Below are 27,197 nucleotides of genomic sequence, written 5' to 3' on the forward strand. Positions count from 1 at the left end.
CTCTCGGCCCCGAAGTGCCCCGGCGTCTTCCTCCCGGTGTAGCCGCGGGCCGGGGTGCCCGGCAGCAGGAGCGCGACGCAAGCGGCCCGGAGGAGCAGTCCGGCCCACATGACCGGCGGCGGCGGGTCCCCCCGGCTCGGCTGGGCTCCGGCGCCGCGCGCGGGGGAGGGGGCTGCGGGCCCTCGCCCCTCCTCCTGGCGCCGGGGGGAGCGAACCAGCGAGCCCCGAGCTGGCACGCGGAGCCGAGCAGGGGGGCTGGGGACGCCGAGAGGAGGCGCCGGGGGCCGCGAGGGGACGCGGCGAACGGCTGGGGGTCTGTCGCACCTCGAAACGAAACACACAAAAGGCAGCGGCGCCCGCCGGCCCGCCGGTGGCCTCCAGGGGAGGCGCGGAGCCCGGGGCGGGGGCAAAGATCAGGGACCCCTGGGGGCGGGGTTTCGTCCTCGGCCCACACCCCCTGCCCGGGTTTGGGAGTCGGCTTCCTGCGAAGGGCTGTGGGCGTGAGACGGAGGCCCAGGGAGGAAAGAGACTCCGGGAACAAGGCTGGAGGCTGCGCGCCCCAGGAATTGCTGGTCGCTATGGAGCCCGAGATACCTGTGTTGTACGAGAAGGTGGGATGCTGGGCCCTTTCGCTGCTGGGCACTTCTAGGCTAGCCCCCAGCCTACCAGCAGGTTTGCACCCTAACCCTCCCTGGGTGCGCCGGTCAGTGGGCTCCCTTGCTCCCTGACTGGGGGCTCTAGCGGCCCTTGAACCCACAGACTCCCCTTGTCCCCTTCAGCAGCTGCCCCAGGCCAGTCGAGAGATGGTAGGCAGAAGGGTGGTGAGCAGGTGGTGGACCTAAGTCAGAATCATCCGGCTGGGAGGAAGCTGAAAGACTGACTAAATTCTACCTTCAGCTTTGGGCAGGAACCTCCCCTCACCACCCAGACCCAATGGGTCTAGCTTTTACTTAAACACTTGCGGGGATGAAGGTCTCACTACCTACCAGAGGGCAGCCCAATCCAATTTGAGTAACTCTCATTTGTTGGGAAGTGTTTTTCCTTCCCAGCTAAATAACTCCCGTGCCTTTGGTTCTGCCTGTGCGGTAGCCCTTCCACTGGCAACCTCAGCCTGTCACTAAGGTCCTTAACATTGGTGGCCACGAATGAACACGGTACCAACAGTGGTCTGGATTCTTGCCCCTCCCTTCCAGATGCCATACTTCTATTAACACAGCCTGATATTACTTGGCCTTTTCGACAACCCAATGAAGCTGTCAGTTCCTTACATAAGATTTACAGTAAAGGGAAGCCTCTGGTGCTCTTTGTTGTCATGTCTTTTTGTTGTTGTCTTTTTGTTGTTATTGAACACAAACTGCTAAGCTGATCTCCTTACCTGAACCTGTGTGGCTGAGTTTTTGCAGATGTTCAATTAAGGGTGGTTACCTCACCCTGCTGGAGAAGGAAATGGCAACCCGGTCCAGTATTTCTACCTGGGAAATCCTGTGGACAGAGGAGCCAGGCTACAGTCCATGGAGTCGAGAAGAGTTGGACATGACTTAGTGACTAAATAAGCTCATCCTGTTAGTTTGACCCATCTAAGCAACACGTTTTCAGCTAATAGGTTGCCAAAATACTCTGTATTGGAAATGAATGCTACTTCCATATTTATGTCCATTCTGAGTCCTGAGGACCCTCAGAGTCTTAGGGCATCTTTCCTTTATGTTAAACATCAAAGGTGCACTTTCCCCTCTGCCGTTCAGACTGCATCCCTCACTACCACTCACAAAGTGCTTCGATGCTCACTGTCAGTGGGCACATAGTCAGAAATCTAGCCCTGATATTCTTAAAAAAATATTTATTTGGCTGCGCTGTGTCCTAGTTGTGGAGTATGGGATCTAGTTCCCTGACCAGGGATGGAACCTGGGCTCCCTACTTTGGGGATATGGAGTCTTAGCCACTGGACCACCAGGGGAATCCCATAGCCCTGAATTATTAAATAGGGATAAACAGAAAACTCTTCCTTCATTCGAGCCTGCAAAATCTATCACACCACCGTCCTTATCTTTCCTATCTAGACCACCATCAGTGTCAAACAGGTGCTCTGTGTTCCTGGATCTAGAAGCTACACACAGATTCTCAACACATTTGCACAGGACAATTTTTTCTTTACACACCTGTCACCCTTCATGCCATCTTCTCCCATGCTCCAGCACACCTCAGCTACCTCCTTTCTGAACGTGACTACTTAATGGAGTTCCAGCCCCTCCGTCTCACCCTGTAAGTCTGGCAGACTTGGGTCAGTGGGCAGCTGCAATGACCGAGATATAACTTTGTGTATAAAGGAAATCCTTACCTACCCTCGACAGGAGAAGCCCAGGATATTTAAATCTGTAAATTCCTACTGGTGAATTTTGAAAGAAACGACTTTCTAAATAGCCCCTGACATTTCTTTCATTTCCTGTTTCTTTGACCTTATGGCATTCACCTTGCTCGTCATACCAAGTTCACCTCTTCAGTTTGGTTTTCACTATTTTCTGTTTGTTTTGTGTTTTGGTTTGTGTGACCTCGAGGCTTCTCAAACTTTGGACCCGGAGAGCTGCTCACTTAAAATCATTCATCCTCAAGGACGAGTTTGGGCCCATATGGTTCCTCAATATTTCCTCCCCGGTTCTGTGGCTTGTGGCTGCTCAGTAACAAAAGGGACCCTCCACCAAGGGTGGAGGATTCAAGTTGTTGTTGGCTGTAGAAAGGAGGCCTCTGGCTTGTGACCCTTCCAAATGGTCATGTGATGAGTCAGTGTTTCTATTATTCTCCCAAAGGTCCGTTCGTGCAGAGGCCGGGAGTGAGGCGAGCTCATCAGCGCCTACATGGAGAGGAGCCATTCCAGCTGGCTGCAGCAAAGCTCCAAAGGCAACCTTTCACCCCGGGAGAGGTGATTAATGGTTTTAAGAGGGGATGTGGGAGTGTGGCAGCAGGATGTCAGTTTCTAAAGGATTGCTGGAATTCAATCCAGAGTGAATATACCCAAGATTGTAGGAAACAAAAAGCTGCATGCACTCTGGTTTCCAAAGTGAAGACTGAAGCCACCGGTAGTAACCTTCTCCTGAACATGGCAGGTCTCCGCAGCTGCAGGTCAAACCACTGAGAAGCACCAGAATAATAACCCTGCCACATTCTGTTTTTCTCCCATCTAGGATTAAATTTTTTAAATAATCACAATCTGGAGGCCTTTGCTTGCCTGCCTCATTAAAGCTGGTCTCTGGCATGGGGGCAGGCCTTTTCAATTCAAACCATGACTTGAAGAATTCAAATCACAGTGTTGAGTTTCAAGTTCAAACTGTGGTTTTTGAGAGATGATTATTTTTTCCCTTAAGACCCTTATCCTCCACCCTCAGAAACCCCAGGAGAGTAAGGGGAAAAGAACAGTAATGAAACTCAAGGAATGCCTCCAGGGAAGGAAACTTAATCCCAAAGACCCCCAAAGCAGAGATGCTTCCTTGCTCTTTTCCTTTTAAGCTAGAATCTCCCCCAAACCACAGTTTGAACTTGAAACCACAATTTTCCTGACACTGTATCAAAGGCTGGTCTTAAAGGAGCCAGCCAATATGCCTGGGATCAACCTCGCTCCACTGCTGGGACAGAGCAGCCTTTATTCCCACTGGATCACTGGTGGAAACGTGGGCCTGGACACTCTGACCCACTGAGCTGAAAGAAGACCAGCTCTGTTTGCTGAATAGAAGGGTGAACCCCAAATGTGCCCTACTCCTGTATTTTCAAACCTAAGGCACCAAAGGTTTACTCAATGAAACCAGAGGAAATAAAAGCTGAATCCAAAGGGCATGTGGCAACAGGAAGCTGGGAGGAGTGTGAGGAGCAGTGCCTAGGGGGCTAGCTGGCTGAATGCTGCACATACAGCTGGCTGTAAAATGACGTCAGGAGAGGCAGCCCAAGCAGCATTACTAACAGAGGCCACTGGGAATAGAAGGATGACTGGAGTCAAAGACAACCCAAGACAGCTGAATTTCAGAAACCTGACTCCCTTCATCCCTGGGATCCCACCAACAGCGATCATATGACAAAGGAGAGGTACAGAGGACACTTCTCTACCTGAAAGGAATGTTCCAGCAGCCAGGACAAGGGGCCACTGCAATGGCTGTGAAGGACAGAATGGCGCTTGCAGTACCCTGAGCACAGAGCGTCTGGGATGCTGGAGAGCCAAGCAGGAAAAGAAGAGCAGAAACAAATGAATCTTTCTTCTTAGACTCTACTTTATTTGGTAAAACTCAGAAACTAACCACCAATTCACGGCCCCCCACCTCCTTTCCTCTGAAGAAGGCAGTTCCCCAGAGACAAAAAGGCTGTGGCTTGGAAATCATCCACCATCTGCAGGTCTTACCCTCAGGCAGCCCATGGCCTGGTGGTCAGCCCTCCAGACCCAAAGCCCTCAGAGGCAACAGAAGAAAGCGAAGGAAGCTCTCACCTCAAAGACAACGAACCCCTCCCACCCCACCTCCCCCCTAGCCACAACCCTCCCCAACCCCAAACCTAAATAAAAAGATAGTGAGGACAATGCATGAGTGTGGGAGACACACACACACACACACACACACACACACACACACACAGCTTCCTTTCAGCCAAAGAGCTGCAAAACTGCTCCCTGGAAGGAGGACAATTGGCTGCACCAATCCAGGCTTGGTGGCCCAAGGTGATGGCTGGAATCATGTGAGACTGGTAAAAATCCAGGGAGAAAATATTTCACCATCAGCCCTTGCCCAGGTCTCCAGTGAACTGGTTTTCGTTCTACGAAATCCCCATTTCCACTCAGGTAGGCTGTGGCTTCTGGGGCTTAGGGACAGGCTTCCCATGGCCGAGAGACAGTGGCAGGGAGGAGGAGAGCAGGAGGGCAAAGCCTTCAGAGAGGGTCTGGGAAGGGATCCCTGCCCTTGGCTAATGGATCCGAGTTAACTCCTCCACCACCTTGATCAGGTCATCCGCAGTGGCCTCTCGCTTCATCCCGCTGCCGTCGTCATACTGCAACGAGGAAAGGAGAGGAGGGGAGGCCGTGAGGGCTGAGAGCAGGCTCTCCCTCCCTGGGGAAGGGGACGCCCACAACGGTACCCTGCGCCACACTGCCGTGGCAGGAGCGAGGACTCATCACCAGAAGCCCGTGCTTCTCCTTGGGGGTCCAGGTGAGCATGGTCTGCTGACAGCAAAGCTGCCCAGAGGCTGCCAACCAATATATACATCCACCTCCATCCGGCTGTTTGCCAGAGGCACCACCTCCAGTGGGCAATACCCCAAACTCCAGCACCATGGAAACTCCTCTTCTCTGCAGGATCCTGTCCCTGCCCCTTTCCTAAGGATGTGCCAGGGATCCCAGACATGCCCGAAGATGCCCTCGTTGCTAAAGTTACAGTGCTTGGTGCCTGGTGGGGGAACCCACAAGCCTCAGCCTTATCTCCTTGCCCTTGGACACTACCTTTCCATGTGGGTAGAAGAAAACTTTAAAAAGAGCTCTTGGCACTTGGGAACCAAGGGAGGGGAGGCCTCCTGGTGTGCCTGGCCCTGCAATGGACTTGAGTCACTGGCCCCAGGGCTGCACCCTGCACAGTGGCACAGCTCACCTGTAGGTTTGCCACAACTTCCTGCATCTTGGGCCGGCTGATATCCAGGAAACTCTCAATCAAGTCACCATCGATGAAGCCGGTGGCTGGTTCTGTCTTTCGTTCAGTATGAAAGGATCTCCAAGTGGACAGGTGAGTTAAAGAATGTGCTGATCACTGGGAAATAATAAATACCCTCTCCGAAGTCATCCCTACCTCTGTGCACAAGACCACAGTCTGAAGCAATTATCAGGAGGAGAATAGAAAACAACAGGTTCAACTAAATATCACAGCTGTTTGGACAGTTTTGCAATTTCAAAGACCTATAAACCGTTACCTAATCCAATGATCCTCTCAACTGGAATAATTGTCAAAATAACATTTTAAAAATTACAGGGATTTCCCCTGCAGCCAAGTGGTTAAGAGTCTGGGCTTTCAATGCCGAGGGCATGAGTTTGTTTAATCCCTGGTCAGGGAACTAAGATGCTGCAAGCCACACAGCAAGACCAAAAACAATTAAAAAATTATAATTTTAAAAACAGAATACACATGACTCTTAGTTCAGAGCATGGACATGTAGAGATTTTTTTTTTTAACAAGTGCCCACGCAAACTGGATGCTTGCCTAGGAAGAACCACTTTTTAAGCCTGGCCTTCACAGATTAATAAACTGAGGCTCAGTGAAACAAGAGATGTGCCTAAAGTCCTGCGGGTTAGCAAAACACCAACAAGTCAGCCTACCTCCTCCCTCCTCCGCGAGAGCTGGTTCATCCTGCCTTACAACAGACTTTTCAGCAGAATCCCCTCCAGAGCCCGAGGGCTCCTCGTCCCTCTCCCATAATAAACAAACTTCCAATAGTACTTGGATCCTCATTGTCCAGGGGGCTGACCCTTGGCCTTCTGGAATCTACAGCTTCTTTGCTTTTCCCCTCCTTTTCCATTTAGCCTCTCTAGCAAGGGTCCTCAAACACCGCTGCCCCAAACAAGATCTCTGAAAGGATGTTCTAAGTTGTGATCTAAACTTAGGTCTGACATGCAAAGCCAGAAGGTCAGAAGCAGACACAGTGCATGAACATCAACATACATTTTCAAGATGAACCAATAAAACTGGGAGATAAGTGCATGGGGGTTCATTATACTCATACGATTCTCTCCAATATCGTGTGCTTGAAATTTTCCATGAGAAGTTTTTACGTAGCCTGCTCCCCATTGGAATCTAGTCAAGACATTTTCTAGAGGGACAAACTTCCAGAGGCTGCTCACGGTAATGTGCACTCTGCCTGGGCCAGGCCATGTTTTTGAGTAAGGGGGCACCTCTGGGAAGGATATAAGGAGTGCTCAATCTTGCCCACACTTTTGATGACTTTATTGAGTCGATTCTGCATGTCCAACAAGAGGTTGTACCAGCTCTCTGACAATGAAGTCACCAGGCCTAAGGAAGCAAAGGGAATCGAAAGCTACAGGGCACTCCAGAGCCCACAGCGAGCACTGCCTGCCAAGGGGAGCCCAGGGAGGAGGACGGACGAGCCGGCCACGGACTCTCAAAACCCTGCTCTCCCCTGGCCCTGGGAAGGAGGGCTGCATGGGGCCACCCTTACCAATCATGCCATTGACCGTGCCAAAGAGCACCGAGCCCTGCGTGGGCGTGGAAGTCTCGCCCAGGTTCTGCATAACCAGAGAGCCGTGGCAAAAGACGTTGACGAACTCGCCCAAGTGGAAGAGCCCAACCTCCTGGAGGTGTTGCCGCTCCTCGTCCGTAGTGGCAGCGCTGCAAGGGGTGCAAGACATTCACAACCCAGGCCTCCTGTCCCCCCAGACGGGGCCCCAAGGACCGCGTGCAGTGAAGGACAGACTCCCTGGTGGGCCCACCCAGTCCACAGAGGAGCCGGCCTGAAGAGGCTCATCCATCTCTGCAGCCTGACTCTCTCACAGATGCCATCTACCCCTGTGAAGAGGCGCATGCGAGCCGGTGGGGGCCCTGTGTCCTCACCTACCACAGGCCACTCCCACAGCTGGCCACTCACCTATCCTTCTGACACACAAACAGGTTAAAGGCATTTTCAGCCCCCAGGAAATTGTCATCATCCAAGATTTCCACAGCACTCATCCAGTTGGGGTTAAAGTCTCGAGCAATCTTAAAAAAGACAAAATACAACAGGGGAAATACAATCAGCAGTTTGCATGCAAGCCAGTGCTGGGACTTGGCCAAGTGCCTGCCCTGCCTGTGTTTAACAACCACCCCTCTAGAGAGAGTCTCCCCTTTGCCTGGCCAACACCATCCTGAAACAGGGCCTACTCAGAGTTCAAGTTGGGGGTCTTTAGAAGACTGAACAGATGCACAATTTGTGCTCCAGGGATGAGGTTTCTGCCCACCCTGGGCTTCATCACCCCTGACCGCCAGCTTAAGCAAGCCGACTGCCCACACCCCCCTACCTCTTCGAAGTTGCCCTCCATGGGCTTGTAGGCCAGCAGCAGCACCGAGCGCATCAGGTCGCCCACCAGGATGAAGTCGCCCTTGGTCTTCAGGTAGAGCGCCATGATGTTGTTGTAGTGGTTGCACTCGGTGCGCAGCTCCTTCTCCGTCGTCCACTCATAAAGCCGCACCTGGGGGGGCGGGGTGTGGGGGTGGGCAGCGCGTTTCTCTCAGCCCCAGGGGCCTTCCATCTGCTGCACCACTTACCCAAGTGCAGTGTGGGGGGGTGAAATGGTTTGCTGAGGAACTTGCATGAGCGTTTGTAATTATCATATATTCATGAAAGATGAAAACAGAGTGAGCACATGAAACAATACTACAAAGTCTTCCTTTATATTAAAAAAAAGTCAGGATAAAGAAAAATACTAAGTAAATAGTAACGCAAGTAACACTATAGAAATGACAAGAGACGGTTTTGTGACTTAAGTCTGGTAACTGTCTACAGAAATATCTCTAGAAAGAGAAGATCCATTTCCAATTTCCTGATCAGAAAGAAGATCACCTCCCACCAAACTGCCCTTTCTGAACCCTTCTCAAAACACATACATCCCTGGCACCTTTTGATGTACATCCAATGAGCAAAGAAAATAGAACAGAAAAGTCCAACAGAAACTTACTCTAAAGAACTGGAGTCTCTGGCCACCCCTCTACCCAGAGGGGAAGAAATACCCCTTTTCTCTTCACTGCAGTGTTTCTTCAGTTATAACCATATCTCCAAAAGAAACAAGATGCTTTACGATCAAGACAGATGAACAGATACTCGGAACGGCCCAGTCCCAGCAGATCCTTCAGGGTCTAGGCAGCCCCACCCAAACCTCTGCACATACAGACACTCCTGGGAAGAATATATTAAGCCATGATTTCTCAAGATGCGTCCAAAGAACCCTAGCTCCACAGGTGTGCACTCCAAGGCTCACTCGTAATAATCACAATGGCTAACCACACCTCCTGTTCTGGGTCAAGTGAGCCCAGAACACCACAGATTAGGATGAGTCGAGTTGGACTGGGCTTCCAGACTCCCAAGAGTGGGGTGAAGAAGCGGCAAATGCAAGTAAACATTCTGAGTCTCATGAGCCCTTCCAGCAAATCATGAAACCTAATTGTGGGAACCCCTAACTTAGGAGCAAGTCAGACAGAAGTGTGAGGAACACTACTTGGGCTGGGGTTTGCATAAAGACAGTCTTGTGGGACCGAGCCCTTGAACCTATGACAGCTGACTCCAACTCTGGGCAGCTAAAATCAGAATTCAAGTAAATTACAGGACCGCCAGTTGGAAAACTGATTGTCATAGGGACAAAAACTCCTCACACATGGTGTCAGAAATGTTGTGAGCAAAGATACAGTTTTCCCTTACTCTCCAAACCTGCCCCACTCACAATCTTCCTCCATCAGTACAGAGCCACACCATCTCTGCTACTCAGGCCAAAACTCTTGACCCTTTATTCCCTTCTCACGACTCATCTTCAAGCCCTCAATACTAACATCTGTGGAATCTGACTACCCTTCAGCTCCTCGGTCAGCACATGCTCCCAGCACCGTCCACTGCTCTCTGGGTCATCACCAGAGCCTCTGAGCTGACCTCACTGCTCCTACCCCTGGTCTTCTACCACCCTCTCCGAGATGTGCAGTGAGCTTTTCAAAATGTAACTGCAGGGACTTCGCTGGCAGTCCAGTGGTTAAGACCCACTTTCCATATAGCAGAAACCAAAACAATATTGTAAAGCAATTATCCTTCAATTAAAAATAAATAAATTTAAAAAGGAAAAGAATCCACCTTCCAATGCAGGGGACATAAGTTCAATCCCTGGTTGGGGAACTGAGATCCCACATGCCGTAGGGCAACGAAACCCCCACACCACAACTAGAAAGCCCGCGCCTACAACAAAAACCCTGTGTGCCACAACTAAGACTGGACACGGCCTAATAAGTAAACCAGCATCTTTTATATATTTATATTTATATATAGATATATATATAAAATACATACTTATATAAAAAAATTACAGTTATGTCATGCATTTGCTCAAACCCTCTGGAGGTTCCCATCTCCTCGGAGTAAAACCCGAAGTCCTTACAAACCCAAAGCACACAGCCTATCTGGTTCCGCACGCTGCTACCTCCCGGCTGCCTCTCCGACTTATCTCCCAGCACCCAGCACTCAGCACTGCCTTCCCACACTGGGTGCAGGCCGGCCATGGACTCCTGTCACTTGTCTTCTTCCAGATCAATGCATGGCTGGCTCCCTCCTTTCCCTTAGACATTTGCCCAAAAGCCACTGTGCGAACCCTCCTGAGCATATGACAAAACAGCGCCACCTCCCTGCTCGCGCTGGTACCCTGTCAGCTTCTTGTCCTGTTTTTATTTTTCACAAGGTACTTCTCATCGTACATACACATATATATTCTATTTGCTCACAGGCCCCAGGAGGCTAGCTCTTTGTCTAGTTCATCTACTGCTACATCCCAACTACCAAAACAGTGCTTAGCATACTTCAAGTGCTCAGTTAGTACTTCTTGAATGAACGTCAAGTTAAAGTACTTAAGGGGACGTCCCTGCTGGTCTAGTGGTTAAGGCTCTGTGCTTTCACTGCAGAGGGTGCAGGTTAGATACCTGGTCTAGGAATTAAGGTCCCACGTGCCGCAAAGCACAGCCAAAAAATAAATAAAGCTGCTCTTTCTTTGGGAAAAAAAAAAGAAGTATTTAAGCAATGCTTTTCTACTCTTGATCTTCTCAGAATCTTTCATATGCTACAATGCACTGAGAAGCTTCTAAGCGGAAGATACAGGATACAGCAAGTCCCAAATTTGTTTGACCGTGTATAGTGTATAATTTTTGTGTTTTTTTGGGAAGGGAGGAGGTAAAGTCATGCCAGAAGAAAAGTGGAGAATTTCACAGGCCTAGTATTTCAGGGGTTTACTCAGGATGAATGCAGTTTGGCCCATTCTGTCCCACACAGATGAAATATTCTCAGGCCATGACACATTCTGAGTGCAGGGACCACAGTTCTTACCCTCTTCTCAATTCCCACAGAATAATATGTACAGGGCTTCACAGAACCAAACCTGGTGTCTGGTCCAACCCCAGCTCCCCATATTCCCAGGGCCATCCTCCGTGCTCGCTACTCTGCTACCCTTAAAATCAGGACACACACGCAGTTCAGAAAATGCACGGGACCCAGGCTCTCTGGACAGAGGTGTGAGGCTGAGGCCGAGGCCAGAGGGAGAAAATGCACGGGACCCAGGCTCTGTGGACGGAGGTGTGAGGCCTGAGGTCGAGGCCAGAGGGAGAAAATGCACGGGACCCAGGCTCTATGGACGGAGGTGTGAGGCCTGAGGTCGAGGCCAGAGGGAGAAAATGCACCGGACCCAGGCTCTATGGACGGAGGTGTGAGACCTGAGGCCGAGGCCAGAGGGAGAAAATGCACGGGACCCAGGCTCTGTGGACGGAGGCCTGAGGCTGAGGCCAGAGGGAGGGCTCACCGTGCTGTTGATGCTGGCTAACAGCTTCCCGTTAAACTCTACCATGGAGTACACGGCCCCCTTCACCTCCTTTTCAGCCACAGTCTGTAGTTTTCCTGGGGGAAAAAAGATACCCTTCAGTCTCCTTCATGAGCCCACACTTTAATCTGAAGAATCGTGTACTTCCCATCCCCCCACCCCCAGCTCTAATTCCTGCCCCTCCAAACCCCTCATTTCAAAGCAGAGAATATAGAATCCATATATACTGGGGTTAACTACCTCTAGAAGTGTGGGCCCCCACATAACATGCAGCGATTCCAGACAGCGCTCAGGTTCTGCCTCCCACCTGGGACTCCAGATCTCCCCTCAGGATGGAGACCAGACTCTACCTCAGCCATCTAACCTGAGGTTTGGGGGCTGACAGCTAGTCTTCAGAGCCATCATGGGTAGGGAGGTGAGAAGATGCAGAAACGAGCACCAAGTGCTGACGCTGGGAAGAGGGCCTAAGAGGCTGAGCAGCCGAGTGGAGGACACTCCACAGAGTCCTACCAGAAATCCTAACTCTCATTCTGGTCGCCCCTCCCTTTCTCTTCCTTTCAAAGAGTGAAAAAGGAAGAAAAAAAGGGCAGATTTTATTTGTGCCGCTGCTCACATACTCCAAAACTCATTCAGACCATCAAGAGCGTAAGAGAGAAACATCCTGAATCTTGTGTCACTGCAATTAGCCCACGTTCTTCTGCATAACTAAGGCTGAAACCTAAAGTGTCTGCTTCCTTTCCCAGTTTTTAAATTTCTCAAAAGCCAGAGACTGTGTCCACTTACCATCTGAATACTGAAAGACCACAATACGACCCTGCTTGGGCTCTGCCTCTTCTGGGTACACCATGGCCGTGCCCACAATGAAGTACGTGTTGGGGTCTTTGCCCAGCTTGCAGGAGACCAGGCTGAGGGCATACTCATTCTGCAGAAACTGGTGGGCATGAAGCACTAGAAGAAGAACAGCAGAGAGGTGACTGACTGACGACCCCACGCACGTGTGCTTCTGCACTTCTCTGAGGTCCACAGCTCAGCTTGGAGCACAGTACAGAAGGCATCTGCCTCCTGCTATTCCTATCTCCTCGCCAGCCTATTCTGACATGAGGAGGCCCAGTACTCTGAACTCACAGCCAACTCTGAGGCCCCACCCTTTCTCCTCCTAGGATAGTCGGCCAGCGTCTATCAAATTCTGGAATACAGCAGAGCCCAGAAGAGCCTAGCTTAGGGAGGACGTAGGTACACATGATAGAAAGAGCTCATTTGCACCTTCAAAGGTGTGCTGGTCAATGATAAGGAGGTTATGCACCTCCACCTCTTCTCCAAAGGAGGTCTCGTGAGGGGCTGTGCTGCTGGAGAACAGCTTGCTGGAGCTGACGCTGCTGGACAGGGCCTGGGAACAGAGAGAACACACATCACCCCTCTCAAAAGAACGGGTGCTGGGACAGCAGTGTGAGCATCAGACAGGATCAGAGAACAGAGGCAGAGTTTGAACGAGAAAAACTTGAGGCTGGCCGCCTGCAGAGAGCCCAAGTGCAAAGGGCTTCAGAGAGGACACAGCGACTGAGGCTAAGGATCCAAACTCCATATGGATTGACACAGCAGTCCAAAACACCGCCAGAATCTAAGGGCATTTAAGAGCACTAAAACAGTGATGCTAAGTCAATCAAGAAAGCTAACAAGAAACCCAGGCGACCTAATAAAGTGACAGGCTTCCACCTCTCTCAATGGGAATGGCAGGAAACCACTGCGAATAAAAACGAATACATAAAGACCTACTCTGGATTAAGGGAAGAAGTAAGACCATGGATGTCTGCAAGCAAGAAAGGCAAAGAATACATGGAATAAAACGACCAGCTAACATCTCCACCGGGTCTGTGATGTGAGGCTCTAGACGGTTCATTATCATTTCGCAGATGATAAAACTGAAGCTGCCCAAGGTGACACAGAGAGCCACAACCCTGCAGCCAGTTTTGTCAGACTCCAAGTCCCACGCTCTTACCTACGGCATGAGGCTGCTACCCAGACCCAACACAAAGTGCCCAAAATGATCATGAGAGGAGAGGAATTATTCATCAGGCAAGGGCACCAAGTAGCAAAATCACTGAAGCCACACTTATTCAAAGCTCTTCTCAAGCCTCTACTGAGGCAGCCAAATCCAGCTCCCTGCCTATTTTTTTAAGATTTTACTGGAGTCCAGCTACGCCCACCTGTTGTCTACAGACACCTTTGTAAGGGCCGAGGCAAGCAGCCGTGACTGTGACCTGCAAAGTCTAAAGTATCCACTATCCGACCCTTTCCGAACACTCTGCCGCTGCTCTCACACCACTGTCCTTCGCCCACTGCCCTCACCTGGGTGCTGGCGCTGGGCCTCAGAGCAGTTGTGCCCCCACTCGTGTCCTGGACTTCGATGCGGCTGGAAAGGACCCCGAAGCACTGGGACACCTCTTGATAGCAGATCTTCCTACAGAACAAGCATGGGACAACAGGGCCCCTCAGGAAAAGGCTGAAGCGCTGCACGCCCACCCCAGGGCCCCCTCCCCCGCAGCTCCCCTGCCCTGCCCCTCACCTGGGAGATTCATACAGGGGAACCGTCCGAATGTGCAACTTCTGGATCTCATCGATGGTGCCAATCGTGAGGGTGCTGTTGTTGGCCAGTGCCAGGCTGGAAAGAAGGTTCTGGGTTTAGACTGAGTACACCCAAGGAAGAAAAGGATTCTATGAGGCAACTCCATAAGAGGAAGAAAAACCAGGCAGAATTACACTAGTTTACTACAGGGCAGTGATTCTCAACTACAGCGCTCTGTTAAAACACACCTGGAGATCAGCCCCACCTCTCAAGATTTTATTTAATTGGTCTGGTTAGGCCTAGGCTGAGATTTTTACAGCTATCTGTTTAACACTAACGTGTAGCATTTGGATATAGAACAGTGATTCTCGAACTATCAAACCACGCTGGCATCAAAACGACCTGGGGGGCTTGTGAAGCTAAGACTGCTGGCCCTGCCCCTAGAGCTTGATTTGGTGGGTCCATGGGCGAGGCGTGAGAATGTACATTTCTAAAAGAGAGTTCCCATGTAGTGCCACGGCTGCAGTGAGAGAGCCACTTTGAGAATCCCTGTTCCAGGGGAACGCATAATGAATCTCTGCCACAGGGACTCTGAAACTTGGCCAATCACTTGAATTGCCTAAGAGGTTTTCTAAAACTACAGATTCAGATCTGGGGCCCAACCCTAGATCTACCGAAGCAAACTCTAAGAAAGATTCAAAAACCATTCAGCACGTTTAAAAGGCTTACGAGGTATTTCTACTGCAGGTCTGCAAATCTCTGTTCTACACATCCCATCTCAGCCAGGCTTTGTCACTGCAGAAAGGCTGGAGGGGCAGGGTCATGATGCCTTCCGTCCTGGCTCTCACTGAAGAAAGAAAAAGAGGCTCACCTGTCAGGATAGCCATCTGAATTGAGGGGACACATGTAGTTCACTTCCTTGAGGTTGACATTGGAGAAGACCAATTTGTGGTTGCTGCTGTAGATGACAGTAGGGCGGTCGGAGCAAGCAAAGACGTTGGTGGTTGAAAGAGAACGGAAAGTTCTCAATACCGTGGGCTGGGTGCCCAGGGTCACCTTCTTACGGTCGCTCAACAGGCCTACAGAAAGAACAGCGTCAGGAGAAAAACAGAAACGAAACAGGACAAACAGCTGGACTGCGAAGGTTCGAAAGCTGCACCCTGAAGCTAAGCACTCGGCCAACTCCAACACCCTGGATTCTCCAAAGCGCCCCTCACCTGACGCGCTAGTCTCACCTGTCTCGATGTTGAGCCCAAAGTAGAAGAGTGCTCCGTCTCCCAAGGCACAGAGGAGGTAGTGGCTGCTCTCAAAGGTGGTCATCAGGATGGAACGGGGAATGATCTCTGTGAGAAAGACGTACATTGAGCTCTTGTTCCAAATCCTGATTCCGACCCTAACTCAGGCCTTTAAAAGAAACACCCTCCTCCCCACCAAAAAAAGAAACACACCTCCACCCAGCATCTCTTTGTGCAGTAGCTCGAAAGAGGGCAGCTTTGCAATTCGGGCTGAGATGTCTGTCCAGAGGCCAATGGCACAAAGAGGGGACATTCCATTGCTGTCTCCTAGAGGGGTAATGTCCAAGCAGGCCACTTCGTGTTCCATCTCTGTGTGGCTAAACAGAAAAGAATATGGCAGAGAAAGGACTCCAGGGATCAAAGAAGTCCCAGAGAAGAGGGGAGGCAGAAAGAGCAGAGACAGAAACACACACCTGATCTGCCGGAGCTCCTGAGGGTGGATCTGCAGGTAGTAGAGGGCCCTCCCCACGGCGACTACTACCTGGCTGTTGTTGCAGGAGGCCACGCTGATATTCTTGCCCTGAGGCTCCTTCCACTCACTGACGAGTGCTTTGGGCTCTTGAGAGACCAGCCTCACAGATGCTGAAGTGATCTAGAGAAAAAAGAGCCATGTCTCCAAGCCCCTGCAGGGATCTGCACAGAGGTGAGAAGGTGGTAAATGCTGCCCTCATGGAACCCTAAGAATAAGGTATGAAGTCCTCCTCTGCTATATAGATAGATTTTTCCAAGTTCCGCAATGACTGATTACATGAAGATGTCATTTTAAACTGAAGCCTTGAAGAAGACTGGCTTCAAGCAGCTTACAGCTCATATACCTACAGCCCGAAAAAGAGAAGGCATGTCCTGTTTCACTCTGATTAAGGCTTGGGTATCACAAATGGCGCCCTATGGAAAGGTATCAATGGAGTAGGACCCTGTTTTTCTCAACCCCAAAATCAGATCTCTAAAATATCCAATTTCTGGGAATTCCCTGGTGGTCCAGTGGTTAGGAGTCTGCATTTTCACTGCCGAGGGCGCACATTCAATCCCTGGTCAAGGAACTAACATCCTGCAAGTTGTGTAGCACGGCCAAAAGAATCTAAAATATCCAAGTTCTTTACTATGCATGAACCATTAAAATCACATAAAATTCTTCAGTAAATATCAATATATCTTATTTATCAAAATTGAGTTTCTACTTAAAGAAAGACCTTTAGAATTATAAACACTATGGGAGATGCAGAAAAATACCACATGCTATTACTGATACTAATGAACTACAATGGGATTACATAATACTTCCTAGAGTTATTAGTCTTTCCATTTGGTAAAGAAGCCCATCATTAGTAATAAGTAAGCTGGCATAAAATAGGAAATCAGCTTTTGAAGGGTCTGGTCCAGCAAATTACAAAACCTGTGCAGCAGCGTAATTTTGAAAAGTAAAAAAAAAAAAAAAAAAAAAGAGGAATGTCCTTGAATAACAAGATATGTGAGCTGGGGCCAGAATTCAGGTCCCAGTTAGAAAACACTGACAAAGCACTGAGTCAGTATCTGGGCACTTCCCACACTTGTTCAACAAAGTGACAGACCTTCCCTCTGGTTTTTAACTAAACCCACCACTGCCTGTTGGCTAAAAGGAAGACCAAGAGAATAAAACGATGGAGACAGTTCAGTAATCCTTAGGCCCTCAAGTGCTACAGCCACGACAGGCAAATACTGCCTCTGCTCAGTGTGGAGAGCAGCTCCCGAGGTGAGGAGGGTGTGCAAAAACCAAGAGCATCACGGTCACTCCCAACTTAAGCCCGCCAGGTCCTGAGAGGTGCACAGAAATCAGGCTCTCATGGCTAACAAATACTAAGGGCTGTATGATCCTCATTATCACAGAAAAATTTAAAATAAGTATCTGAACAGAGTTAGAACTCTAGTTATAAGTAGTATACTGGAAGTGCTATCAAAAGTCACATAGGGATGGTAGCATATGACTAATCTTTTTCTTCTTTGTGCTTCTCAGTATTTTCCAAATAAGTATATATTACTATTAAAATGAGTGGGAAAATGTGTCTCAGATGACAGGATATAATTAGTGCTAAAACAATATTGCCCTGTCCCCCCAAGTGTGTGTGTGTGTGTGTGTGTGTATATATATGTATACACAATGATCCCATCCATAATAGAAAATGTAAATAAATTCAACATAAATGTAATATGTTATAAATGTAAATAAGTACAACATACAGCCATCCCTCAGTGCCTGCAGGGGACTGGTTCCAGAATCTCCAGTCAATATCAAATGCATAGATGTTCAAGTCCCCATATAAAATGGAACAGTATTTGCTTATAATCTACTCACATCCGTAAGTGCCCTTTAAATCATCTCTAGATTATCTATAATACCTAATACAATGTAGTGTTAGTTGCTCAGTCGTGCCCGAGTCTTTGTGACCCCACGGACTGCAGCCCACCAGGCCCTTCTGTCCATGAGATTTTCCAGGCAAGGATACTGGAGTGGGTTGCCATTTCCTTCTCCAGGGGCTCTTCCCAACCCAGGGATCGAATCCAGGTCTCCTGCACTGCAGGCAGATTCTTTACTGACTGAGCTACAAGGGAAGCTACAATACAATATACAATGTAAATACTGTGTAAATAACTGTGAATACGATGTAAATGATATGTAAACAATGGCTGGTGCAAAGCAAATTCAAGTTTTGCTTTTTGAACTTTCTGATGCTTTTTTCCCCCAATTTTTTATTTTTTTGGCTGCACTGAGTGGCTTGCAGGATCTCAGTCCGCTGACCAGGAATTGAAGTCCAAATATCGAGTCCTAGCCACTGGACCGCCAGGGAATTCCCACCCCAAATACTTCTCATTGTGATAGGTTGAGTCCATGTATGCAAAACCCACAGATAAAAAGGGCCGACTGTACATACATTTGCAAAAGAAAATTAAAACTAAAAGGAGTAACTCCAAAGTTAAAAAAAAAGTTACATTGCTCTCAGTAATGGGTGATTGCTGCTGCCACTGCCAAGTCACTTCAGTCATGTCTGACTCTGTGCGACCCCATAGATGGCAGCCCACCAGGCTCCCCTGTCCTTGGGATTCTCTAGGTAATTTCAATTTTTTTCCAGGCCTTTTTACATTACTTTTAGAGCCATAAAAATTGACTTTTAAAATCCAATGGTGTTCTGTACTACACTCCAGGTCAAACTGATGCATAAATGGGGCCTGCTCTTTCCTCAGTTACTACCTGGATAAGTTGTTGATGAGCCACGTTGCCACAGAAGAAAGTCTGCTGATCGTCCACAAAACCCATCAGTTCGGTTTCTTCCACTTCCTCTCCATTTAACATGAGAACTCTGCAGCAGAAGGGAAGGCTGGGGTTAGCCGGACCAGCTGCCCCACCTTGCAATCTTTACATGGATGCTTGGAGCTGACTCGTCTTACCTTGTCTGGCCCACAAAAGAGAGCACCAAAGTATCATCGGTCTCCCGGTTGGGATCAGACCTCAGCGGCCACAGGCCTGGAACACAGATCAAAGATTAAGAGGCACAGCATGGACCAACACTGGGCTCCACATGGTCTAAGGAAGGAGCAGCCTAACCCCACAGAAAGAGCAAGAAACTCGGAGTCAGTCCTAAGATGAAATACCCACTCCGTTCCTCCCTGGCTTCAAGAAACTGAGGAAGTCTGGTATTTTTTAAACTGTTTGAGCTTAATATTTCAAAACTTTTCATTTGGGGGCTAGGTTGGAAGGAGAGGTACAGGGGTGAGATTATATTGATTTTGGATGGGATAATTCATTTCTACAACTCAAAGTCAAAATTTATTTTTTAAATATTTAATACAGAAGTCTCACTTCTATACCTCTACTAGCCCCCAAATAAGTAAACAATAATTTATCCCTCCAATTCAATAGATAAATGCTGTATTGCAAACCAACACAGTAGCCTCTCACAAAGTGTCTACACATTTTTTTTCATCTAATATATGTCTGAGTCCTTATCAGAACCAAACAGTTCCTTATTTTTGATCTCTGCACAGTATTTAATTTTATGGATGTACTAGTTTACTAGCAAGTTCCCACTGATGGATGCTTTTTCAGTATTCTGCCATTATATACAATACCACAATGAATAATCTTGTCTTTATGTCATCTTATACATATGAAAGTTTATGGGCATGCCATAAGACACTGCCAATGAGCATGCCCATTCCTCACAGCCTCACCAACACAGACATTGTCACATTTGGATTTTGGCATCTGGTAAAGAATAGTATCACTATTTTGTTTTGATTTGCACTTATTATAAGTTAGGCTTGGTATCTGTCCATTCATGTACTCTGTCAATTTGGGGGCAGGAAGTTTGGTGGTCTTTCTAGAAATTTTTTATCAATTAGACAGATTAGGCCTTTGTGTATAAGATGAACTACAAATGTTTTCATCTAATTTACCATTTCTTCTAACTTAGCTTATAGTGTTTTGTTTCTGCCAAGCAGAGTATTTTATGTTTATGTTGTTGAATTTATCAGTCTCCTTTTGGCTTCTGTACTTTTGACTCAGAATTTGAAAGACTTTCCCCACTGCAAAATTAGAAAGGAAATCACCAACTTTTTCTTCTAGCTTTTGCATGGCTTCATTTTTTCGCATTAAGTCTTTGATCTATTTAGATTCTACACATTGTGCAGTGTGGACCCAAACTTATCTTTTCTCAAATGACTCTAGTTATCCCAATACTGTTCATTCAAAAGAATCATCCTTAGCTTACTGAGTTGAGATACCGCCCCTATCCTACACTAAAGCCCCATATACAATTGTGTCTATTTCTGGACATTTGAGTTTGCTCATGGGACTCCTGCCTATTTGTGCACCAAAACCACACTTTTAATTTTTAAGGTTTAACAGTCCTTTTAATATCTGGTAGGACTAGACCCACCTCATTGTTCTTTTTTAAGTTTTTCCTATCTTTCCTTGTATCTTCTGCTTCACATTTGGACTTTGACTTGTCCAGGTCAAAGAAAAAAAAAAACTTGATATTTTTTATTGAAATATATTTTAATATAAATATCAAAGAGAGAAAAAGCTTTATAATATTAATTTATAAGACCTTACCATGTCTTTTTTATTTGATCAATCTATCCTTTCAATCCTTTAAGAGTATTTCAAAGTTTTCGTTAAATAAATTTTGCACGATTCTTGTTAAAACTTATTCCATGGTATTTTATCTTTTTATTGCTATTGTAAATTGCCTCTTTCCCTCTACTACACCTTCTAACTGACTGTGTTTTTACATGAAAGCTATTGATTTCAGTACATTAATTTTATATCCTACCTTAATGAGTTCTTACTGTCTCTAGCTATTCAATTAATTCTCTTGACTTTTGTAGTTTTATGATCTCTTCCTAATTCATATATCTTTTTTAAATCTGTTCTCATCTTATTTTTTATATTCTAAATTATTTTTTTAAGTTGTGTTGTATATACTACTTTGAATTAATTTTTGCCTTATGAGCCAATCTGATCATCCACTTCTTATAATAGGTGATTTCAGCCTGTTTACATTTACTGATAGTAGATATCTATCAGTTACTCATATAGATGTTTGACATTGAGTTCTATCATATTATTTTAGGTTATGTCTACTGTTTGTATACTAAAAAAGTCTTTCGCTATGTAGTCTGTCTTTGATCTTTTTGATCATTAGAGTTCTCCTGGAATTTAGGAAGATTTGTACTTCTGTTCTAGAAGTTACCTTTGATATGTACCTCGTTCTATGACATTCTCAGTCTCCTCTTTCTTTAGGGATTCTATCAGTTCCCTTATATAAACAACATTAAATTTTCCACTAAATTGCCCATTCCTCTAATCCATTATCCAATTTTGGTCAATATCTTTTTTTTCTAAGTTTACTTTGAAACCTTTAAATACATTTAAACTTCCACCGCTTATCTGGCATTAAAACTTTCTTTTTCTCTTCATTTGATTTGCATTCCTCTAGCTCCCAAGCGTCTTCATGACATGTAATGAGGCCAAAGTCACTCAAATAAGATCTGCATCCTATGTCCACCAAAAGGCTACCTTTGATGCCTGGCAAGTCAATGCTGGCATGCTCGTGGATTCCAATTCCGTTCCGGATGATTCGCAAGGAACCTTCCTTGAATGCCCCAGAGCAAGTGACCAGCTGCAAGTAGAGAAAAGGTTTCTAAATAACCCCCTCCAGAGATGGGGCAACTAGACTGATGCTCAAAAAGTAAACAAGGTGTACCTAAATCCAAGCATCCCCTGCTGGGGAGCTAGGTTTGAGGATGCAGAATTAGCAGAAGGTAACCTCCAAAGTGTCTCAAATTTATCAAGCAAATAGGGCGCCCTAGTCCAAGAAGCAAAAGGGTCCTACCACTGCTCCCAGCAAACTTGTTTCCTTCCTAGGATCCTAGTTTACTAGAAAGTACACAGGATCTGGGGGCAGACACACTTGCCCTTTAGTAGTTACATGACATTGGACAAGTTGTTTAATCCTTCACAGCCTTAAGTTTCCTCACTTCTGAAATAGCCAAGAATCCATATCTAAAAGGGTGCTGGGGTGATCAGAGATAATGTATGTAAAGTGCCTGGCAGACCAAGATAGGTACTCAATAAATGGCAGTAATTCTTGCATTTTTGGAATTAGTGAATGAGGCTCTCAAAACTTATCTGCAGTGCACATTCCCCATTCAAGCTAAGCAGACCCAGGACACAGTTTGAGTGGCCATACCAACTATCCCTTTCCAGGATGACCCCTTACCTGTCCCTGCCCCTGCCTCTCCAGGTCCACAACACACATGTCCACAATGGGTCCTAAATTGGTAAAGGTTTCCATGGCCACTACGTAGGAGCCTTGTTCATTGCTGTCAACATTGAGCTGAAAAAGAAAGAACAACTTTAGTCTTAGAACACTCCAGATGCACCCTAGAGAGATAGTTATCATCCAAAAGAAACTCAGCCCTACTAGGTCTGCCTTTCCTGTGCCCTACTGGATGCTTCCAGAAGGGAAATGCTGACTAAGGGACATGGGTATCCTACAGGTGACCCACTAACCAGCCAGGAATTTCTAATCTGGCATCCCATGGATGGATTTCAGAGGAATAGTTTGGAAATTAATGTAAAATGTTTACATGCATTTTCTACAGAGAAGGCTCAAATTCTCATATTCTAGAGGGGATAAAGTATATTAGACTATGATCTATTTGAAGGCAGAAGCTGGGTCTTGTTCACCATTGTATCCACAAAACCTAACACACTGCTGAATGAACATTTAGGACAAAAAGCTCATCAAGGTAGGATGCTACATCAATCAAGCAAAATGGTGTATAATAGGGATATGGATGAACTGAAGAAACTCTGAGTGGCACCAAACACAGGGGGAAAACTTGATGAAAAAGCAGTGAAGACTGCAAAATAGAAGCCAGAAAGAAGAAAATGCCTTCTCACCTTCACAAGCTGGGAATCACCAAGGCGAGAACCGACAAACACAACACCATTGTCAAGGTACGTCAAGCACTCGGCAATAGAGGTCTAAAAGAAAATCAGTAGCATGAAAGACACCAGAAAGTACTTCACAAGGGATCCAGACACCATCCTATGCCATCTCTCAGACCTGTGCCTAGAGAAACAACAACTGCAGCCATGGTCCCCAAAATAAGTCTCCATTTCAAATCCCCAGGTAACACTCAATGAACGTTTCTAAATCCCTGAAGTGTGTGACTCTTCCTTTATCGCATCCCTATAGTCAGAAACATATGTAATTTGTCTTGCAGGTGCCTGATCTAAACGACCATTTTAATCCCAACAGCTCCAAATAGCTAGAGACCTCTAAAATTCACTGAGTTGCTCTTAACAGTGCGATTTTGGAATGTCCTCCCATAAATGAGTATCAGCCCTAGATTAACCTTTAATTCTGTAGTGTATCTTTCTGTTTCTCTTTTTAATCCTTGAGCTAGCAGCCCACTGCTTGTGAGATTCTCTAGAATCTACTCATTCCAAAACTAACTCCCACAGCAGGACTGAGCATTTGTTATTCGGTGTCAACTCATGTAATTCCCAGCTGCAGTTTGGGACCACATATCTGGGGTCACCAGGCACCTAGCAGAATGTAAAAGAGTCGGGACAAGGCCCACCTCCCCAAGGAGTTCCACACGGAGATCCTTGAGGGTGACAGTGCCATCCATCTGTTCCTCCTTCTCCAAAAGCAGCATGAAGAGCCGTCCTTCCATGTCTCCCAGCAGATAGCGAGAGCCATTGGGGTCCACTCGATTGTGACACACAATTGTGCTTTGCTGCCAAGAGGGAAGACACAGTCATTAGACATAAAGCATCTTCCACACCAGACAGTAAACTCTAGCAGACCATTCCATTTACCAAATCCAGTCACTTCATGAGCAAGGAATCCACTCAAGTCACATAGGTGACCAAAAATGGGGACGTTTGATTTTTGAGGACAATGTTCTAAGGAGCTCAATATACTTAACTGTTTACTCACATATTATTCTACTGGAAAACAAATATATAGAAGAGGAAACAGCTGTAAGTATTCCCTGGACTACGCTATCACAGATTTTGTTATTTAGCCTCAAAAGATAAAAAAGCATGTAAGGCTTCATTTTTATGATTCAATATTTTAAGGTGAATATTTTTATGACTAATGTTTTAAGTCTACATGTATTTTTCACTTTATTATTTTACATGCTTTGTGCTCTGAAGACTTTAACATTCAGTAAAATTACCCGAATTTCTCCTTTCTTCAGATTACACCAGTGAATAGAAAGGATAATCTGAACTTTATTCTCTCTCCCTTAGTTAGCAAGCAAGCTCTTTGTTAGCAAAACCAAGCCAATCTCTCTGTACTCCCAGTGACCGACACAGTCTCATATACACAGTGAATGACGTGACAGTTATGAATCCCCTTCTGACCAATGAGGGGGGAAGGAGGGAGAGACAAACAGAAGGAAAAAAAGGAAAGGAATGCTGCTCACCTTAATGATGGGAGGGGCAATTGCCAGGTATTTGTCACCATTGTGATACGTGATGGACTCCTGTCCAATGATGATGGCACCTCCGAAGGGCTCAGGGACTGCAGGAGAGAGGGCAGCATTAGAATGCTGAGCACCCAGAACCTGCCAAACCCTGAGGCAACTTAGGCACTGAGCCAGTTATCTCTGAGGCGAACTGGAAGATAATCATTATTTTAGACATCAAAGTCCAGGGAACACGATAACCTTTTTCTGAGATTCCTGTCTTAGAAATTGTAAGCTGCCCACTCTGTACTCCTGATAAATATTTCTACTGCCACTCTTTTGAAGTTCACATGGCCTGAAGGGTGGGGAGTCTTCCCAGTGTTCTTCCATATGCATTCTGCCCCTTTCTCTTCTAAACGTCTGATCCAAAAGTTTTTACTTTTCCCCTTGTTCGTTAGCTGAACTTGCCCCATTATCAGGGTTACCATACAGAAGAACCAATCTGCACTTAAGACTTTTAAAATTTCTCTACCGGGTAAAACACACAACAATGTTGAGGAAGGATATAGGATAAACAGTAAAGAGACCTGGACTTCAGCCCAGGCTTTGCCAGTGAGGTACAGGCACAGGCAAGTCCCTCGGCCCTGTTTCCTCATCTGGGAAAAAAAGGAACCAGATAAGATAAGCATTACTGCCTCTTCTGGATTTTAAAAATGTTTGCCAACAATAAAATGAGACTATTTTCCATGTGCCACTTGGCAAATCAATCTCATTGTTTTAGTTAAACCCACCACTGCAAAGAAAGGAAAACTATACTTTGAGGGGAAAGAGTGAAAAACAAGACAATCTTGAAGATGGAAATGCAAAAAGCAAAGAGAAGCACATTTACAGAGAGGAGACATAAGGGAGGGGTGAACAATGCGTGTGCTCAACAGCACTGGAGCACGGAAATAAAGGGGCAGAGAAGGTGGGGAAGGAACAACAGAGAACTGGGGCAGGGCCTATTTCCTACATCCCCCAACAAACCTGCAATCACCATGGAAGCTTCAGCTTCTACGTTTTCCTGTTTCCAAGGGCCTTTATTGAACTCCTTCTCTCGGAGAGACACCTCATAGGTTTTTACATGCCGCCCCTGAGGGTCCTAGGTGGGGAAAGGTAGAATCATTAGTCCCTTGGAAGGGTGAACCCTGGGCTGGACAAGGGTCCTGAAAGGGACAGCACTGGACGCTCCTGTCACACCGGCCTCCCCATCCTTATCCATGAGCATGCTGACAGCCACCAGCTGGGCTTGGGACAGTCTGGGGAGACTGCGACTGAGGCCAACTGTTTCTAACAATGAAACCAACAAAGAGATTTAAAAAGTAGAAAAATGAACATGTCACACTGTACTAACCACTAGAGAAATATAATGTGCATATACGTACATGTGTGTGTATTTGTGTGTGTGTATCTCCTCTATTCCTTACCTTCAAGGAACTTACAAACTAGCTAAAGAGGAAAAACAAACACACTGAGAAGTGAAACGCATTTACAAATTTTAAAACTTTGTTTGACACACTCTCAGACGCAGACTGACAGGGCGGCAGCAGAAAACAGAGCAAGCAGCCCCTCTAACGCTGGTCGCAGCTTCCGACCCTACGTCACCAACACCACCGTCCCCTCCTTTTTCTGAGCCGTGACTCACTTCAGACCTGGAACCATCGAAGTCACCTTTCAGAGACTAAAGGAGCTGGCCTGGGGCCAGGGGAGAGCGGCCGCATCAAAGGCCGGCGCAGGCTCTGGGAAGTTATGGGAGGAATCCGACAGTGTGTTTCAAGGCAGGGACCACATCTCAATCACGGCTATAGCTCCTGACGCACTGTGCATGACTACCTTTCACATGGTATTTTCCTTTTTCTGTTATCTTTTTATTTTGGCCACGCCGCGGGGCTTGAAGGATCTCAGTTCCCAGACAAGGGACTGAACCCAGGCCACGACAGTCAAAGTGCTAAACCCTAACCACTGGACCACCAGGGAACTCCCTCACGTGGCAGTTTTCAAGCTAACTTTTGAGCACAAAACAGGAGAAAAAAATAATTTATAGCTGATGAGGATTTTCCCAGCAATGAAAAGGAGTAAGACTCAACGTCACCATATGTTCAAGATGGGGTTTGGATTTGGGTCTCCATTTCCCACATATGGAAATGAAGCTCATTCACAACTGGCAGCCCTGAGCCTGCCCAGAGTCAGTCCTGAATAACCAACATCAATGTCTTAATGACTGGATATTTACAAAACTGAAGAAGGGAGAGAAATCCTAAGTTTTTATTTCAGCTCTGATATTTAATGTGTTATAAACAAGATTAGACAAAATCTCCAAAGCTGGTTTCAACCTATTCAAATGAACTATATACCAACCAGGATCAAAGCTGTAGTGCTCAGGTGACATTAAGAAATATACAAAAATACATCAGTATTTCCAATACTTAACACAGCTTTCAAAGTGTTTACATGCCCACACACAGTTCTTAAGACTGGGACTAAGCTTCCTTCCAACATTTATTCAAGCACATGCTACTGAAATAACCTCATGCTGTATGGCCCTTTGTTAAAAGGCTGAGATTTTACCAAGATACAAGCATGTTAGTCTGGTGCTCCACCACCCTGCCCCCACCCCCACCCCCTCAAGAGATCTGGCCCAGAGAACAGCTGCCCAGGATCAGCTCTACAAAAGTTTTAGGCACGGACTAAAATAGAAGTCAAGATCCAGCAGTCACCAGAAAGTTGCATGCTGATCAAAGTGTACTTCTTCTTGGAAGACACATAAAGCATCCCCAAG

At 46.8% G+C, this 27,197-nt stretch overlaps 2 protein-coding genes and 1 long non-coding RNA gene across 15 annotated transcripts in view; 1 reads left to right on the top strand and 2 right to left on the bottom strand.

Annotated features, from left to right (window-relative positions):
- VWCE (von Willebrand factor C and EGF domains) overlaps positions 1–1,440 on the bottom strand; it is a 31,760-nt gene extending 30,320 nt beyond the window's left edge. For 8 of the 13 annotated variants that reach the window (XM_070289434.1, XM_070289432.1, XM_070289429.1 and 5 more), the window contains exon 1: positions 1–396. In XM_070289434.1, coding sequence (XP_070145535.1) covers positions 1–110 — 110 coding nt within the window. In that variant the 5' untranslated portion in view covers positions 111–396. Of the gene's footprint in view, positions 403–1,375 lie in introns of those variants that run through there. The other 5 variants (XM_069565202.1, XM_069565200.1, XM_069565199.1 and 2 more) reach the window with 3 other exon arrangements.
- LOC138426559 (uncharacterized) lies at positions 264–4,552 on the top strand. Its single transcript, XR_011251690.1, has 3 exons — positions 264–611; positions 2,802–2,914; positions 4,048–4,552. It is a non-coding gene; the product is annotated as an uncharacterized lncRNA (long non-coding RNA).
- Positions 4,233–27,197, bottom strand: part of DDB1 (damage specific DNA binding protein 1) — a 26,727-nt gene continuing 3,762 nt past the window's right edge. The window contains exons 5-27 of the mRNA XM_069565196.1: positions 25,406–25,520; positions 24,398–24,495; positions 23,543–23,701; positions 22,857–22,940; positions 22,171–22,287; positions 21,468–21,570; positions 18,836–18,911; positions 18,639–18,747; positions 15,829–16,007; positions 15,569–15,732; positions 15,356–15,463; positions 14,992–15,199; positions 14,121–14,216; positions 13,904–14,015; positions 12,821–12,944; positions 12,341–12,505; positions 11,540–11,634; positions 8,021–8,191; positions 7,612–7,721; positions 7,186–7,355; positions 6,917–7,019; positions 5,610–5,733; positions 4,233–5,016 (exon numbers count right to left, since the gene is read on the bottom strand). Coding sequence (XP_069421297.1) covers positions 4,933–5,016; positions 5,610–5,733; positions 6,917–7,019; positions 7,186–7,355; positions 7,612–7,721; positions 8,021–8,191; positions 11,540–11,634; positions 12,341–12,505; positions 12,821–12,944; positions 13,904–14,015; positions 14,121–14,216; positions 14,992–15,199; positions 15,356–15,463; positions 15,569–15,732; positions 15,829–16,007; positions 18,639–18,747; positions 18,836–18,911; positions 21,468–21,570; positions 22,171–22,287; positions 22,857–22,940; positions 23,543–23,701; positions 24,398–24,495; positions 25,406–25,520 — 2,874 coding nt within the window. The 3' untranslated portion in view covers positions 4,233–4,932. The remainder of the gene's footprint in view (positions 5,017–5,609; positions 5,734–6,916; positions 7,020–7,185; positions 7,356–7,611; positions 7,722–8,020; positions 8,192–11,539; positions 11,635–12,340; positions 12,506–12,820; positions 12,945–13,903; positions 14,016–14,120; positions 14,217–14,991; positions 15,200–15,355; positions 15,464–15,568; positions 15,733–15,828; positions 16,008–18,638; positions 18,748–18,835; positions 18,912–21,467; positions 21,571–22,170; positions 22,288–22,856; positions 22,941–23,542; positions 23,702–24,397; positions 24,496–25,405; positions 25,521–27,197) is intronic.

The sequence above is a fragment of the Ovis canadensis genome, chromosome 21 (genome assembly GCF_042477335.2).
Source record: "Ovis canadensis isolate MfBH-ARS-UI-01 breed Bighorn chromosome 21, ARS-UI_OviCan_v2, whole genome shotgun sequence".
Taxonomy (NCBI): domain Eukaryota; kingdom Metazoa; phylum Chordata; class Mammalia; order Artiodactyla; family Bovidae; genus Ovis; species Ovis canadensis.